General features: G+C 40.2%; 2 protein-coding genes across 2 annotated transcripts; one reads left to right on the top strand and one right to left on the bottom strand.

The window, feature by feature from the left end:
• Window positions 1-869: 869 nt before the first annotated feature.
• AXR4 (alpha/beta-Hydrolases superfamily protein) lies at window positions 870-13,362 on the bottom strand. Its single transcript, XM_077357654.1, has 3 exons — window positions 12,025-13,362; window positions 1,252-1,544; window positions 870-1,150 (listed from the first exon to the last, which is right to left on the bottom strand). The coding sequence occupies exons 1-2, from the start codon at window positions 13,204-13,206 to the stop codon at window positions 1,293-1,295; spliced, it is 1,434 nt and encodes a 477-aa protein (XP_077213769.1). The 5' UTR covers window positions 13,207-13,362; the 3' UTR covers window positions 870-1,150; window positions 1,252-1,292.
• A 1,226-nt stretch (window positions 13,363-14,588) lies between these two features.
• Window positions 14,589-16,718, top strand: LOC143848648 (F-box protein At1g55000-like). Its single transcript, XM_077357644.1, has 2 exons — window positions 14,589-15,091; window positions 16,192-16,718. Exons 1-2 carry the CDS (start codon window positions 14,669-14,671, stop codon window positions 16,561-16,563), a joined length of 795 nt encoding a protein of 264 aa, XP_077213759.1. The 5' UTR covers window positions 14,589-14,668; the 3' UTR covers window positions 16,564-16,718.
• The last annotated feature ends 357 nt before the right edge of the window (window positions 16,719-17,075 follow it).

Genomic DNA, 17,075 nt, shown 5'->3' with positions numbered 1-17,075 from the left:
TAGTACTCATACCCACTCTTATTTTGGGAGAGTAGGGGTATAATTAGTCAGTAGGGAGGAGACGAGTGAACAAGTGGACCTTACTAGTACTCATACCCACTCTTATTTTTGGAGAGTAGGGGTATAAGTAGTCAGCAGGGAGGAGACGAGTAAACAAGTGGACCTTACCAGTACTCATACCCACTCTTATTTTTGGAGAGTAGGGGTATAAGTAGTCAGCAGGAGGAGACGAGCATTGGATATGGCTGGAACTTATCTCGTAGAACTTGATAAAAGTTTGATTTGTTCTCTTGAATTAGACTTGAATATTTCAAGCTTTCATTCGAGATATTAGAGAAGAAAAATATTTCGTGCTTATATATCTCGATAAAGTCTCCTTGTATAGGTCTGAGATTCTAAGAACAGAGATTTTATATGGTATAAGGCCTTACACCTATACGGTGGAGGTACCACCCTTGATATTTGATCAAACAGCAGCTCACTTTTTAAGAAGCTGCTGGATCAAATATAAAGGGTGGTAAACTTTTTATTGAAAATTATTTTGCACCTTAACATTAGATAAAAAAATGGTTTGGATCATTTTTGTGAGAAAATAGCCATTTAAGCCTAAAATCAAGGGTTTTGGATCAAAACATGTTGTAGAATTTGCAAAATACTAATTCTAAGGTGTCCTTATCTCCATCGCTCATCTACAAACACTCCAATGAAAAGTCCAACAACCATCTTAAAGATGAAACGCTTGGATCAAATACAAAAAAAAGAAGATAATCTTACCGGGTAGACTCAAGCACACTTACACTATTCTTTATTCTGTTCTAAATAATCTTCCTGATCATTAATTTGACCTTTTTGTTGCCCCATTATCTTCAGACAAAAATGGCAAAACATACCCTTTACACGAAGATCAAAATCCAAGCATTTCAATGTAAAGAAGTCTTTCAGGAAGAAGCATGTCTCTTAACTAACAACCGATCACAGGCTCATAGGTCCGAAGAACACTTTTAAAGCCAGAGAGACCAACCAGTCCCTTAATACAAGCTTCTAAGACAGACTATTGTACACACACAGACATACAGAAGCCTCAATAAAACATCTTTTTCAGTAAATTGCATTACCTCCCGGAGTTGCCACAACACCAACCGTTTCTGGGCTGCACATGAAGGAAGAAACCATTAAATTGGGCGATAAGAAAATAACTTTCCAAACTTAGTACAAATGCGATAACAACAAAATGATTAGGTTGAAGCTAACCTTCATATATTAAGGAAGCCAAAGGCAGAGTTATAATAAAATCAACTGCCCCATCCATGACCAAGACCATATGCATCCATATAGCCGGCTGAATGAACATGATCATGATCCCCATGTGGGTTATGGGCTCCGTGATGATGGTGGTGGTGGTGATGATGATGACCATTATCTGCTTCATCAAACATTTTCTGGATATGATCAGGCAAAGGTTCTTCCTCAATCTGCAGAATGGATTTCGGCAACGATGACACAAACTCACCAATCTTTTCAGCTATCTCATCTGCTGCATCTTCCTGACATAACCATCCAAACAATATCACCTAATAGAAAGCATCAATGGAACTGACAACAATGCCACTATCGAAATCAACCACATTTCCCTGAATTAAAAAAAAATTATTGAAAGGAAATTTCAGATCAAAATCCCATTCCTCCAAAACACGAACGTACAAACACTTGGCCTCTTAATTGCGAATGAAATCAAATTACCAGAGCGCTTTTGTTGCAAACCATCAGATTCTCGACGGCATCTTAATTTGCGAACGAGATCCTCGATACCATGAAGCGCGCGGATGAAAGGGGTATACTGATCCGCATCGATTTCGAAAAAGCTTATGATCACGTTGATTGGGGGGTTCTGGACTATATCTTGGCGCGTATGGGCTTCGGACAAAAATGGCAAAATTGGATGTCGAGATGCCTCAAATCGGCGACCTTTTCTGTCCTCGTTAATGGCGCACTAGATGGATATTTTGGATGTACCCGAGGCCTAAGACAGGGTGATCCCTTAGCACCTTACTTATTCATAACGGTGATGTAATCTCTGAGTCTGCTTATCTCTAAAGCTGGACAGTGTAGATATATCTCGGGCTTAAAACCCAGTCGCGCTTCCAATAACACAATCCCGCACCTTCAATTCGTTGATGATATGGTGTTGTTACTCTCCGATAAAGAAGATCAGGTATATAATGTCAAGAGAATCTTCCGATGGTTCAAGATCATCTCCGTCCTGAAAATAAACCTGTCAAAGAGCGTCGTCGCCGGTATAAATCTGGAATTGGGTACTGTTGCCAACTATGCGCGAGCACCGGGATGTCAGGTTGCAACCCTTCCTATTGCATACCTTGGTTTGACTTCGGGTTATGGCATTCCAAAGACTGATTTATGGGACCCTGTTATTGAGAGAATTGAAAGAAAACTTGCGATGTGGAAGCGGTCGTATTTATCCTTTGGGAGTCGAATTACACTCATCAAATTCGCCCTCGCCAATATGCCAGTCTACTATATGTCATTGTTCAAAGTGCCCGCCCGTGTTGCAAAGTGTAATGAAAAAATTCAAAGGGACTTCCTTTGGGAAGGTAGAGAGATGGGCAAAAGACTAAAACACCTTATTAGCTGGAACAAGGTATGTAAATCAAAAAACAATGGCGGACTTGGCCTCGGCATGATTCAGCTAAGGAATTTGGCTTTATTGGGTAAATGGTTTTGACGCTTTGGGACGGAGAAGAACGCCTTATGGCATAGCTTCATTGGCGAAAAATATGGTCGTGGTTGGGGTGACTGGGTTTGCAACAGCCCTTCCTTCAATAGAGGATCTGGAGTGTGGAAATCGATTACTGACTATCTAATTAGACGTGAGGCAAATGACAATAATTTTTGGGACATCCAGCTACGCCGAAATCTCAAGGTCTCCGAGATAGACAATTTCGGATCTCTCATTGGCAAATTATCAGCCTGCTACTTATCAAATCATGAGGATGATAGCTGGGTATGGACACCGGACAGCCAAGGGGGTTTCTCTGTTAAGTCTTTCTTTCAAAAACTTAATGATGGGAACGGGACCCCCTCTCGATGGAAGACGGTGGCACCGCCTCACATTTCTGCTTTCCTCTAGACATTACTACAACGTGGGGTCAATACTTGTGACAAACTTAAGAGACGGGGCATTCCTATGGCGACATGGTGTGCTCTTTGCAAAAACTCCAAGGAAAACCCTGATCATCTATTTTTGCACTGCCCATATACATTCCAGGTATGGATGGGGATCTTTAAGTTTTTTGGGTTTTCATGGGTCCTTCAAAAAAGGGTCCGAAAAGTCATCATTAATTGGCCCGGTGCGTTCTTTGGATGCCTTGGGGAGTCCATGTGGACATCGGTCCCATACGCAATCGCATGGCATATATTGAAACCCATGGGATAAGAGGTTATGGAAATTAAGGGAAACCAATGGGATCTTGACTCTACAGCTTTCCCATTAAAAATGTATACATGTTTCTACGCCATGTGGTATTTTATGTTTGTGAGCTTTATTGATCAAGATTTATACCACTCTTTATTAGAAAAATACAAGAATTCAAAACCAAATCTTTATTAACCAAGGCGGGTATAAATATCATGAAAATAAATCAAGAAGAATTTAATCAAAATATATATACTATGGCCTTGTTTGGATTGAAAGAATTTGCAGGAAAAGTTTGGAAATGAAAAATATTGCTAAAATTTCATACTTTCTTTCACACACGGACGAAAGATAACTTCAACCAATCCTATTCAATTTGGGTTGAAAGGAAGCATGGACCGCCTATAAAAAAAAATGCATGGATCCATAGTGCTTAAAACCAAACAATGATAACAAAACAGAGTTTTCCATTTTCAAAATGGCGAAAAGTCCATATGTCAATGTCATCGTTCTCTGCCAATTTGTTGGAAATGGAGAAATCACGCCATCCTTTTACGAACACATAAGCACCAGTACAAGGCCAGTGCCTAAACACCAATTCGAATTCAGTTCCATCTTTCTCACACTGACTTCAAACCCTTTCTCAACATCCTCACCTTGACGTAAGATTGGAAGGAAATAATGTTCTACTTGCTTCTGGGTCAAGGTTAATCGGCCTTGGCCCTTGTCTATATCACTGTGCCGCAACATCTTCTGGGTGATCCAACGTGGCTCTCCATGTAGCCTTACAAAATCCATCATTCTCCCTTCCCGCGGAAACTTTGGCCGTGCCCGTTAATTTTCTACTACAAGACCTCGCTCTTTACTGACAGCTTTACTTGTTTCTCCGCTCCATGAAATGCTCTTGACGGGCCTCTTTGGAAGCTCGTAGTAATTAGCCTCAAGAACTTGATTTCCTTTCAATATTGTCAGTGTACTCGATCCTTCGAACTCTCTGAACGATGCAATGCTTTTACCGAGCTTTTTGTGGGGCTCTTCTGACGAGTTGCAGTGAGCCTCAACAAATTGTTTACTTTCTGACTATCTTTATTCTTTCACATCTGCCAGTTCTTTCAATCTTCGTACTTCCATTAGGTCTCTAACCACTAGTTGGTTCAATCTTTGAAATTCCACTATGTCTTCAACCTTCTTGTTATTCATAAACAAGGGGTTGAGAGCTCCTTTTTCGGCTTTCTTCCCTGAAGAACTCATCTTTACTGGAGGGAGAGGGGAGAGAAAGAGAAGGGAGAGAGACAGAGAGAGATGTGATGGTCTAGAGGGGATGACAAATAAATAGGAAGTGGTGGGTCGTTCTCTGTACTTTGGAATAAAAAAAGAAAGAAAGTAGTTTCATAGGAATTGGTGGGTACTCTTGAATAAAAAAAATAGAAAGTTGTTTCCTTATGAAACTACGAGTTCGACTAGGAGAGGTGTTGGTTTTCGATTGAACTACAATTTGATTTAGAAAGTGTTATGAAGTGATTTGTTCACCCCTTTTTTACCTGGGACAGCCCGCTCTACTGTATTTATGAATCCTCTTTTACACTGGGGGGCTGTCTCAAGCATGGTTTTAAATTTCGACCAGATTTCGGTGGGGACCGAAACCGAAATTTTCCAAAATTTCATTTTTTGCCATTTACCAAATTTCGGTCCAAAATTTCGATTAAATGCCATTATTTATTTTTTTAAAAAGTGTTACAAAATTTCAGCCGAAATTTCGGAATTTCGGCTGAAATTTCGAAAATTCGGTCTGGCATTTCGAACCAAATTACCAAATTCGGATTTCGCCGAAATTTCAGTTTTCGGTGGGGTCCGAAATGGTTACCGAAACCGAAATTTTAAACCATGGTCTCAAGTAAATAAAGGGACGAATATATCTTAGTTTGTTTTTTACTCGAACTCTTTTTAGTTTTACCCCTCCGTCCCCTTTTATTTGCTACGAGCACATCTCTCTCTCTCTCTCTCTCTCTCTCTCTCTCTCTCTCTCTCTCTCTCTCTCTCTCTCTCTAAAATCTTCCTCTTGGGTTTGATTGAGAAGCTCGGTATTACGGTTAAGATTGTTCAAGCCTTTGGTGGGAAAATCTAGAATGGCACAAGCAGTTAAGGAATGGTACAAACAGATGCCCATTGTTACACGCTCCTATCTCACGGCTGCTATTTTCACCACCGTGGGATGCTGGTTTGAGGTATTTTTCCTTTCGAACGATCTTCTTTTTTCTTTTCTGTTTTTGAAGTTTTGTTTTGTTTCTGTTTTTCTAATGATCTTCTATTCTTCTGAAGTTTGGTTTGTGGGGTTTTTTAAGTTTTGTGTTTCTCTTTTGGTTTGATTTTATTGCTTATTTAGCTTCGGGGTTTGGTTTTCGTCACTTTTTTAAGTATCTCACGTCCAAAGCACAACCATCTCTCTCTCTCTCTCTCAGTTGGTGGCCCAGCAATGAATCTACTGGGCCCAAGTGTTTTTTTTTAAATACGTGTAATCATTCCGTGCACTTTTTTTTTAAAAAAATACAGTGGGGCGCCTACCTGTTCAAAGACAACAGATGCCCCACGAAGGAGTTGTGTTGAAAGAGGACAGTTTGAATTTATTACCACCCTTGTATTGATGTCTTGGGATTTATGTTTTACCCTAGGTTACCTGGAACGCGGTTTGTTCCGGTACGCGGTACGGGAACGGGTATGGGGTACGATGGTGGTCCGGTACGCGGTACGATGAGGGTATATATATATCTATATTATTTCATATATTTTTACAAGAATGTCATTCCATAGTATACACTACACACATTTAATACACAAAATATAAAAACCTCGTGTATGTCATACATATTTTTTCAAAAGAAAGTTCCCGTTGGAATATATGAATATCCTTCCATAGTCCATACTACATCCATTTAATAAAAAAATAAAAAAACCTCATGTATGCCCTACATATTTTTTTCAAAATAAAGCTCCAGTTCCAATTCAACCCAAAATATATAAAATTTGTGGCTCTCTCCATCTCTCTTCTAGTCTATATGCATCTCTCTCTCTCTTTCTCTCCCGCGGGTTAAGATTGTTCAAGCCTTTAGTTATGATTAGGGTTAAGATTGTTCAAGCCTTTCGGATCGTGCGACCCCGGATCGCAGATCGGAGGGCGGATGGTGAATCCGGTAACTATGGTTTTACCTCTTTTCTTTATGTGTGTGTTCTTTAAAAATTGTTTAAGTATTTAATGGATTGTTTCCTGGGTTTCTTTCTATAGAGCTTTTGTAATTTATGGGATCCTATTTAAAAAAATAATAATTTCCATTGACCTATGTTTGATTGTTTTCAAGTTATGGAGTGCCTGGTTTTTGTCAAATCTAGTGCTGTCACGACTTTACCCAATTCCTGTTGTGTATTTGATTTTTCGGATATTCTTTTTGTTTATCTATTGTCTCCGTAAATTGTAGTCTAATGGGCATCTGTGAATTAAAGACAGAAGGGTCTTGACTTTATGAATCTTTGTATGAAGTGTTACAGATAAACTCCCCGCATCATTTGCATCTAAACCCGATCCTTGTTTTTCGGCAATATGAAATCTGGCGCCTCATCACAAATTTCTTATACTTCGGAAAAATGAGTAATTTTGAATCTTGGATATGCAATGTGTTCCCATTGATATCAATTTTGTGTTTCAGAATAGGTTTCTTATTTTATTACTTGGATCAGGGTTTAGTATGGTTGTAGATCTGTTTATGATCTGTAACTAACGTGCTATCTAGATGATATTCTTTTGGTATTGTTTACTATTGTATAGTATTGTTCATGATGCATTTTCTTACTTGTAATCGTGGTTTATGATAGTTATTGTGTATGAGTTGATAAAATAGAAAAGTGCTTTTATAGTTTTTTTGGTTTGGGAATCTGCTGGATATATTTCTTGCTGGTTAAGAATAATATCAGTATTCAGTAATGAAACAGATACATAACTGATTTCTTTTTGAATTGTAATGAATTAAATAAAAGAAGAGAGAAAGACCAGGAAGACCCTAGCGATCGAGATGATCAAGACAATACAAATGACAAGAAAAAACAACCAAAACATGACCCGCAACACATTAAGGGGGGAGGAAATAAAAAACTTCCAACTCCGCCATAGATGCAACCTCACTTGCTTAGCAAGTCGGCCTCGCTACCCAATCCAACATCTTGTCAATCCATCCGGACATAAAATCGGTCCCTTATCAAATGGACCCATGCCAAAAGAGGAAACCCTTATCAGTTAGCACCATCTTGTGGCTCACGGTTGTCTCTGAGAAGAAATCTCGCCCATTTGGATGCCACCGTCGGAAGGTTGGTTCAAGCTCAATTTTGATGGGAGTTCCCGTGGTAATCCGGGTAGGGCGGGAGTTGGTGGGGTCGTTCGAGATCACCGTGGATCCATCATTATGTCTTCCTCTGGGCCAACAGGCGTATGCGACGCCAATGAGGCCGAGGTGTCCGCTCTTCTCTTTGGTATGCACATCATAACCTTGGTCCCCTTATTGTAGAAGGAGATTCGGCAAATACCACATGGGCTAAGAAAAAGAATTGCGGTCCGTGGCGAATGGCTCAGAAGATTGACGAGATTCGGGATTTGGTCGCCATTATTCATCCTATATTATCTCACATGCATCGATCCGCAAATAGCTTGGTTGATGTGCTGGGCAAGGATGGAGTTGACCAGGACACAGTCCTCATCGTGGAGCACGATCATCTGTAGTCTGTCGGCCTTATTTCTTGATTTTCTTGTATATTTTGGGTTTCTTTTGGGTCACAGATGTCTAGAGGACGACTTGTCCCCCTTGTATTGATTTTTGCTTTCTATGAATATATTCTGTTACCTTCTCAAAAAAAAAAACACTTGGCTTCTTAAATGCCAATAACAGAACCAGCCAAAGACTTGTAAGCTATCCTTGTCAAGAGACATAATTCAAACATTTGCATATATAAACCAACAAATTCTCCACACTGAAACGAACAAATCAGAATTCCAGTTGCTTGGTTAGGAAAATGAAAAATGAAAATTTGAAAATAATCATGTTGATGTGGTTCCAAGGCTTCTCCAATTCAAAATTATAAAGAAGTTCGTGGCCTCGTGGCTTTGACTCGAATGTACAATTTTCCCTGTGAATAAAATGCATTGTTACCAGCTGCATAGCTTTAGGAATCAGAGCAGCACTGAACTGCACCAGTAGGGGCTTGCACAAACCTCAGCTTGGACAAGAATAGCTGAAAATTTTGGAATGACTTGAATAGAACCCTCAAGGAAGTATGGATAAGCTGCATGGTCTAACACCAAGAGCTAAGGGATGTTGTCTGAAACTGAAACGGTAATGAATGAATGGCACTGTGTTATTTTCTTAGGCCCTGAAAGATTCATATGCCTACTGCGATTTAAAAGATTATCATTTTACCCATCTTCACCCATAAAATATTTGGTGTGCCCGCCTACTAAGGTTCTTCTTGATTTTTTTCTGGGCCAATTGATATGGTAGATTCGAATGAAGAGGAGATTAAAGCATTACTTATGGGAATTCGTTTCTTCAAAAAGAAGCTTACTGGCTTGGCTAAAGTGGGGAGAGTGATGCAGGTGCATCCCTCCAGCTTGGGCAGATCAACAGCCAAGAGCGTCAGATTTGTGATCAGACTGCTCAAGACCCTCAGAACCGCGATCAAAATCATCCATAGATCGGATCACCGCCATGATTGAAGGTCCTCGTTGATCACAAGTTTCAGAAGAGTCGGTTAGCTTTACTTAGAATTTCTTTTTAATAACTTTTGTATTTGCTTTGAGTTGGTCGTCTAAGATAATAGAGAAGTTTTAGATGGTTTTATTTTATTAGGATTTTGTTTTTTTTCCTCCAATGAGAATAGGAGTTGAGAGGTTTTTTTAGAAATTCTTTATTAGAAGGATTTGTAAAGTTCGACGTATAAAATATGATAGATTTTAGAGAGAGAGAGAGAGAGAGAGATTTTAGGAAAGTTAGAAGAATTTTTAGGCTAACTGCACAGTATCATTAAAGAAGAACAAGTCCTTTTTATTATTAAAATAAAAAATTTATGTTTCGGTCCCTCAGAATTTCTATCAAGTTGCCTCGGAAGATTGAGTTTCGGGTACAATCAAATCGCCCTAATAAGGAGGCAGGAAATCAAATAATTCTAACTCCGATCTGAGAACACCTTCCCTAGCTAGCCTATAAGCTATCCCATTTGCAGACCTTCTCACATGCACAAAAGAAATAGAGTAGCCTTCTATTCTGTCTTTATCTTTGTTCTATGTTGTACATGTTTGGGTGGACTCTCAGTCTTCCTGTCTTATTAATGAAATTTGCCACAATTCACAAAGAGAGAGAGAGAGAGAGAGAGAGAGAGAGAGAGAGAGAGATTAGGTTTCGGGTTTTCATAAAGAAACTGATTCCCTACAAGCTACGATCACCTTCAGGTTTGTTTTAATCGGCTCATCACTTGTTTTCTCTGCCACCTTCTAACAGTCCAACAACCTCTCACAAAACTACCCAAACAGACACCCTACCATACTAGGAACACCTTACTTTAAGACCTCCTTTTACGCGACTAACAATCACCCGCAGCCCTTAGCTGTCCCCTTTAGCTCAACCAAAACCCATCTTCTTTTCCACCAATTCTCAGTCACGATTTTGATCCCCTTCACAGCCATCCAGAACCTCTTCTAAGCTTACCCACAACACCCCACAATAACAGCCACAGAAATCACCTAACTACAAACATAGTCAGCCCCACATCCAGACGTCTAAAGTCCTTCCCAAAGCCTTCAATCTTCTTTTCCCAATAGCCTCCCATAACCATCTTTAGTTGAAAGCAAACCTCCTTCCAAATCTTCCCGAAATCCTTTGATTTCATACACCCGAAAACCCCCTGATTCACCTTCAATCTTAAGCCTAACTGCCTAACTACCCAAACCGATTAACCTTTCTTGATTCGCGAAAACCCACCAAGAAGCCTTCTTGAATTATAACCTATGATTTGTGGACACGGACACGGAGTGTCTGACACGGCAAACTCCCAAAATTTAGAAACGGGGACACGGCTAAAATAGGAAGTACATATAATCATGATTTGTGGATACAGATACGTGTGCCGAGTTTTGAACATGGCAACCCCTAAAAATATAGAAATAGCAGCACACTCATATACATACATACATGTAAAGTTATTGACACTTCTAGCAATACATTTAAAAGTGTCTAAAGGAGTTTCGACACATGCGGACACAGATGTCGTGTTGGACATGACACAACATGTGTGTCGACAATAAATTCAAAGTGTCGGCCAAATCATAGATTATAACCAATTCCAATCTCAACTGACAAGCCACTCTTCTTGAGCTTCTTTCTTGTTCTTGTTTTGGAAATCGGGAACTTCCGCCCCATTCGACCTTAACCAATTATCCCTAGAATTCACTCATAGCATTCCCTTCACGTCCACCTTTCTCCAAGAAAGATTTCCTTCATATCCCTTTACTTACTTTTCCCTTCCTTTTCCTTCCAATTTCCCTTGCCGAGCTTCTACATCCCTACAGATAGAGTTTCCGTTACGCCTATATGTGTCATTTGGTACCAGGGCACCAATCCACTGCGTCTACTCTATGTCATAGAGGTCCTTTGAGATTAGAGGGCTGCGTATCCTTCACCCAAGTGGCAAATAATTTAGCTGACATCTTTGCGAAAAGTGGGACCAACAGTGCCGACACTTATGTATTATATGTAGGGCAAGCTCTGCCCTGATGTTTGTTACCTTCTAAACTGTCATTGTTTCAATAGTGAAAAAATAAAAGAATATCAACTTTGGACATGTTATAGAGTTCATGCAAGGAGGGAAATGTTTTTATCACCCAATTGTCTTCCATGATTCAGAGGATAATTTACTTTTAGGCCATATTTAGCTTGGAATTCTATGCAAATGCATGAGTGCTAGTCATAGTAAGTTTTCTACATTCACAAAAGTATTGTAGAAGCAAGGGAGGACTGAAAAATGAGCATTTATTGGCTGATTTGTAAATCATTTCCAACAGCAACATAACTTTGGTAGAGATTCAAAATTAAGAACAACATTGCAGAAATTCTCATGAGGCAATGGCATTGGCCTATAAGAGATAAATTCTTCTAAGTACAATCCATTGACTTCTAACGATAATGAGAACAATTTCTCTTTCATATGTCACTTATTTAACGATCTTTTGTTTAGATCAAACAAAAATCACAAACTCTGCATTTTCCCATTACAAGGTATCATGAATAAATGTCACATTAAGTGAGTTGATCATCTAGATAATTATTTCTTTTGCTTATTACATGGCAAATACATTTCAATGTCAGATATTTAGCCTGAAGTTAGTCAATGAAATTGTCAGTTTTAACTATACACTCGATGCCATATTTTTTTCAATTTTCAGATTGCTCAAGTACATCAAAGAAGAAAAGAATCAATACATAAAATATAAGGCATTAACTTTCAACAAAATATCCTACCAAAATTTAAAAAGACAATGTTCATTTGATCAAAACAATCCTCACCTGAGGCCACCTCCCTCCAGAATGTGTGACAAATTTTGCTCGCGGAATCATATTGGCAACTCTGAATCCCTCTTCAATCCACCCTTTGGACCAATTACCAGACCACAACACCCGAACTGGAATATCCATCAGCATATCTGAACCAGCCCATTCCCCCAAATCAAAGCTATAATTCAGACCCTTCCCAACACCAATAACCGCACGCCGACCATCCTTGTTCCTTATAAGTTTTTTATGTACTTCTGCAACTGAAGTCTCTATCGATCTCGAACAGCAAAGTCTAAGAAACCCAACATAAACATACGGAAACCCCAACAAAACCTCTCTAATCACAGGCATTTCCAAAACCCATAAAGGCAAAGCAACCGAATTCGCGGTGGCATCAACAAGTGTCACACTACTGACAGAACCCGGATTCTGCGATACCCAATTCGTACCCGGCCCCAATCCCGAATCGTGCAAAACCAAATGCACAGGTGCAAGATCCATGGAATTGATCACCTGCCCGATAATTCGACCTAACTCCTCGGATCTGCACCTTAACGGCTTCAAGATATTCCTCTTCGAAACCCTAACCCTAATCTCATTCTCTTCATAAGGGATATGCCCCGTCTCAATGAGCTGATCAAATCCCCAAAACAAACCCTTCTCCTTTATATCACTGTAAATATCCCAAATTTGCCCTAAAACCCCATCCCATTTTTCCTCCTCTTCAAGAACCGATTTACTAGAGAAACCCGAACCAGGGAGATCGATCGCAATGGCGCGAAAACCGCTTGAACTGAGTGATTTAAGTACTTTACGGAATGAGAAGGAATTAGAACCCAATCCATGGATGAAAACTAGGGTTTCTGCGTCTTTCGGGCCGTCTTCGATTACGAAAACTTCGATTGGGGAACGGCTAGGGTTTATCTGGACCTTGATTGTTTTCCCCTTTGAATAATGGGAGCGTAAATCGTCGGGTAAGCTCAGGAACCATGATCTTTCATCTTTTTCAGATAGGGAAGATGTAAATATGAAGAAGATTGTGACGAGAGAGACAGAGATTGTGAAATAAGCCCAGAAAGCAAAGGCATTTGCGGGAGAATCGATGGAATGTGATTTTAAAGAGGGGGGTTTTTCTTTTGCCTGCGAGCTACAGGGTTTTTTCTCGTCTTCTTCTTCTTCTTTAATAACCGCCATTAACAGAGACTGGAGCTGTTTTTCTGTGTTTCTTTTTCTCAGACCAGTAAAGAAAACAGCAAGACTGATTTTGAAGCAGCGAGGAGTGAATAGTGGAGACAGGAGTGGAGGTCTATGTAAGAATGTGGAAAGGAGGATTTTGAGTGATCCGAGAGGGCACCTGAAAGTGTGTCTTGCCCAAGGTTTTAAATTTCTACTGAAATCCGAAATTTCGGGTTTCGGTCTGGATAGAAAGCCAAATTGGAAATACCCGAAACAGTAGTTTATTTCGGCCGAAATTTCGTTTATCCCGACATTTCGACTAAATTTATGGAATTTTGTTTAATATTATCCCAAAATTTCAATTTATGGGATTTCGTTTAATATTATCCCGACATTTCGTTTAATATTATCCCGAAATTTCAGCCGTCCAAAATTTCGATCAAAATAAAATAGGAGAAAAAATAGCAATTGACTATTTTTGTCGGATTTCAGCTGAAATTGAAATTTCAAATTTTCGGTTCAAATTTTGATCTCGGTGAGGACCGAAATGTGAAAACTTGGTCTTGCCCCCTGCTTGAAAACTCACCGAGTCAATTGTTGACTCACCCGAGTCAATTTCCCTCTCTACCTTAACCGAGTTTCCTCGGGTCTTTTTGGTTTCACAAAAGCTGGGATGGGTTACTGGTTTTGGTAGGTGCCACATCAACAAAACCCCTTGTTTGGTTGCCAATGTAGCATTGAAATACCTATGCACTACCAAGGATGGCTTACATGTTTGGTGATGTGTCACCCATGTTTCCCCCCAATAAAATCCAAATAAAAAACAACAAAAGGTTATTTTTTGCCTGGATTTCTTAGGAATGATGCTCTCTCTATATTGCTATTGGCACTCCCTACCACTACTTTAAGAGGTTGACAATGTGTTCCATTGCCCAAAAGCTACGACAATTTAGGGGTTTTGCTTTGCATTTGGGTGCCACGTCGGCAACATCTCTTGTTTGGTTGCTAATGTAGCATCGAAATCCCTAAAGACTACCAAACAAGTTTCATAAGTAACTATTGCATGTTTGGTGAAGTAGCATCCATGTCTAACCTTGTACTTTCAAAACCAAATTTCTCAAACAAGGTGGAACTTGGCTAGGAGAATGATGCTTTTTATCTTTTTCTCTTTCATTTTTGCTAGGGACCATCGCAGAAGGTATTTTGCGGGCCGGCGGTATTTTGCGGGCCGGCTGTGCATGAGAGAGCAGCGACCTTGTATGAATTAAATGAATGAGACAAATTCTTTTGAAGAGTAAGCATATGTGGCTGCTCTGCTGTTCAACACCCGGGCCTGAGAAATGCCATATGGATGGTCCCTAGCAAATCCCATTTTGGTTCCACCGGATCCTCCCGGTCCATCGACACCCGTACCGACAAGTCCCAAGAACAAAACAGAAACCACCATCCATCCCAGTCCACGTATTCCTTTTTTTCTTCCATGGAACGGGGTGGCTCCGAAGACGATGAAATCCCCAATCAGCTCATCTCCGATCCCACCGAAACCCTAGAAAATGGATCGAACCTTACCGGAACCCTAGATTATTCAGGCAATAACATCTCCGCCTTAAATTCGAATTTCTCTGCCCTAATTTCTCGAGACATTCTCCAAACCATCTTCGAGCGACTTCCACTCTCCGATCTCGCTCGTTCCGCCTGCGTCTGCCGAGTTTGGAACTCGGTCGCCTCCGACAGGGAGATGCAAATAAGAGCCTTCAAATCGCCGTGGAAATTGAAGGACGTCGTCGGAAAACCGTCTTCCGGCAGCTTCTGGCGCGACAACAGCCTTGGCCGCTTCGCTATCTCCCACCGCCTGGTTCGCACGGACACCGTCGCCGGCCTCGCCGTCAAATACTCTGTGCAGGTCTCCACAATTGAGTTTTATTTCCTTCATTGAGTTATTTTTTTTTTTTTTTTTCCTGCTTCATCATGGTGAATTGAGTTAGGGTTTTTGTGATGAATGAAATGCTTAGGGCCCGTTTGGATACATAGACATGAACCTTTATTTTACAATCCTAGATTATATAGAATCCAAGTTTGAGCTTGTAAAATCAAGGTTGATTGGTGAAAGTTTTGGGTTAGAAAGGTTATGGGTCTTTTGGTTGTTGAAACCAAAATTACTGTTAGGGGCTCTAGTTCCTTGGCATCATGGTTGTTAAAACTGATACCATTGACATGAAACATCTGTCAAGCTCAGTTGGGTTGGCCATCAAGATCGACCTCTAAAAGGGCTTATCATTGGATTGAGTGGTCATTTTTATAGGACTCAAGAATATGTTTTCAATTGCAAGTGAAGGAGTTATGTTGTTTGTGTTGTCCAAGAGTTTCTTCTTTCGGAATGATCAATGGCGCAGGGTTATTTCTACTTCCTTAAGGTCTCTCTCAACGTATGTTAGGTCTACTCTCAAGACAATAGCAGATTGCAGCTTACCTTGATGTATCAAGGTGATCAACAGTTACCTGTCAGTCTCCCCACCTCCATTAAGTATGATCCAGTGACCTTTGATGGATCATCATTAATCAGGTGGAGCAACTATGTCATTTCCCCCCCATGATTGGTGTCGCTATGAGTCAAAGATTAGCCTTAAAAGAAAGAATCATTTGTGGCATAATAGATGTGGACTTGATCCTTATTCAGGAAATAGCTGATTCCATTGGCTAGAGGGGAAATTTGTTTGGGGTGCTATTTAAAGTCAGGGGCCTTGTGTGAGAGAGTTTAGATTCTCGTCAACTTGTATTCTGTGGTTCAGTGATTCAAGTCTTTGATCGGACCGTCTTGTATGATATCCATGAGTCGTGACTCTGGCACTAACTTTGGGTGCCATACATTGCTTACCCTTCCACTTTTAGAGGCACTAACTATTTATTTTTTTGACTTCTAGTTTGTACTGTTTAAAAGATAGTAAGTAAACATGTTATCTCTTTGGACTACTTTTAACATTCTGACTGCTCTTGTATCTTCAGGTGATGGACATAAAGCGTTTGAACAACATGATGAGTGACCATGGCATATACTCAAGACAGAGGCTTCTAATCCCTTTAAGCAACCCAGATGCTCTTCTCAACAGCACCTGCTACATAGAGTTGGATGTCCACGCGAAAAGAGAAGTGGCAGTGCTCTATCTTGAAGGCGGCCCTGATGACAAATTGAGCAATCTGGCGAACAGGACAACCGGAAGGGGAAAGAGGAGGATAGTTGATTCCATGAAGAGAACTATGCAAGTAGATGATGGAACTGCTGAATATTACTTTGCCATTTCAAATGGTGATCCTAGGGCTGCAGTTTCCCAGTTCTTCAGGGATCTAAGATGGGAGCAGCAGGCAAGAGCACCCTAGTTATGGTAAAAGAACTGTATTTAATGCAGAGATATTCAAGCTAAGAATGCTCCTTATGCTGTGCTTCATTTGATTCAGGATACAGTGTTAAGATCATGTACATATTATGCCACTTCCTGAGGAAATCTGTCACTAATTTATCTGTGTTATGTATACTCATGCGACTTCTGATATTTTGCAAGTTCAGTCAGATGAGTTGATTTTACAAAGACAGGTCAATCTTGAAGTAGTAGGATTCTCTACGGTGATCTAAAGAAGTTGGTTGGTCTCGAGACCTACCCTGTTAAGATCAGTAAACGAAGGATTTTGCCTAGCATGGGTCCTCTGCAAGTTTGTAGCTTAGTAGGATTCTCTACGGTGATCTAAAGAAGTTGGTTGGTCTCGACTCTCGAGACCTACCCTGTTAAGATCAGTAAATGAAGGATTTTGCCTATCATGCGTCCTCTGCAATTTTGTAGCTTTTCTATCGCAATTCTAAAAAACAGCCTTTCGAACTACGAACACACATCGTG

This window comes from Tasmannia lanceolata, unplaced genomic scaffold (assembly GCF_043159265.1).
Source record: "Tasmannia lanceolata isolate RefF3 unplaced genomic scaffold, GAP_Taslan_0.1 ptg000003l, whole genome shotgun sequence".
Taxonomy (NCBI): Eukaryota; Viridiplantae; Streptophyta; class Magnoliopsida; order Canellales; family Winteraceae; genus Tasmannia; species Tasmannia lanceolata.
This window is presented reverse-complemented; position numbering and strand designations above follow the sequence as displayed.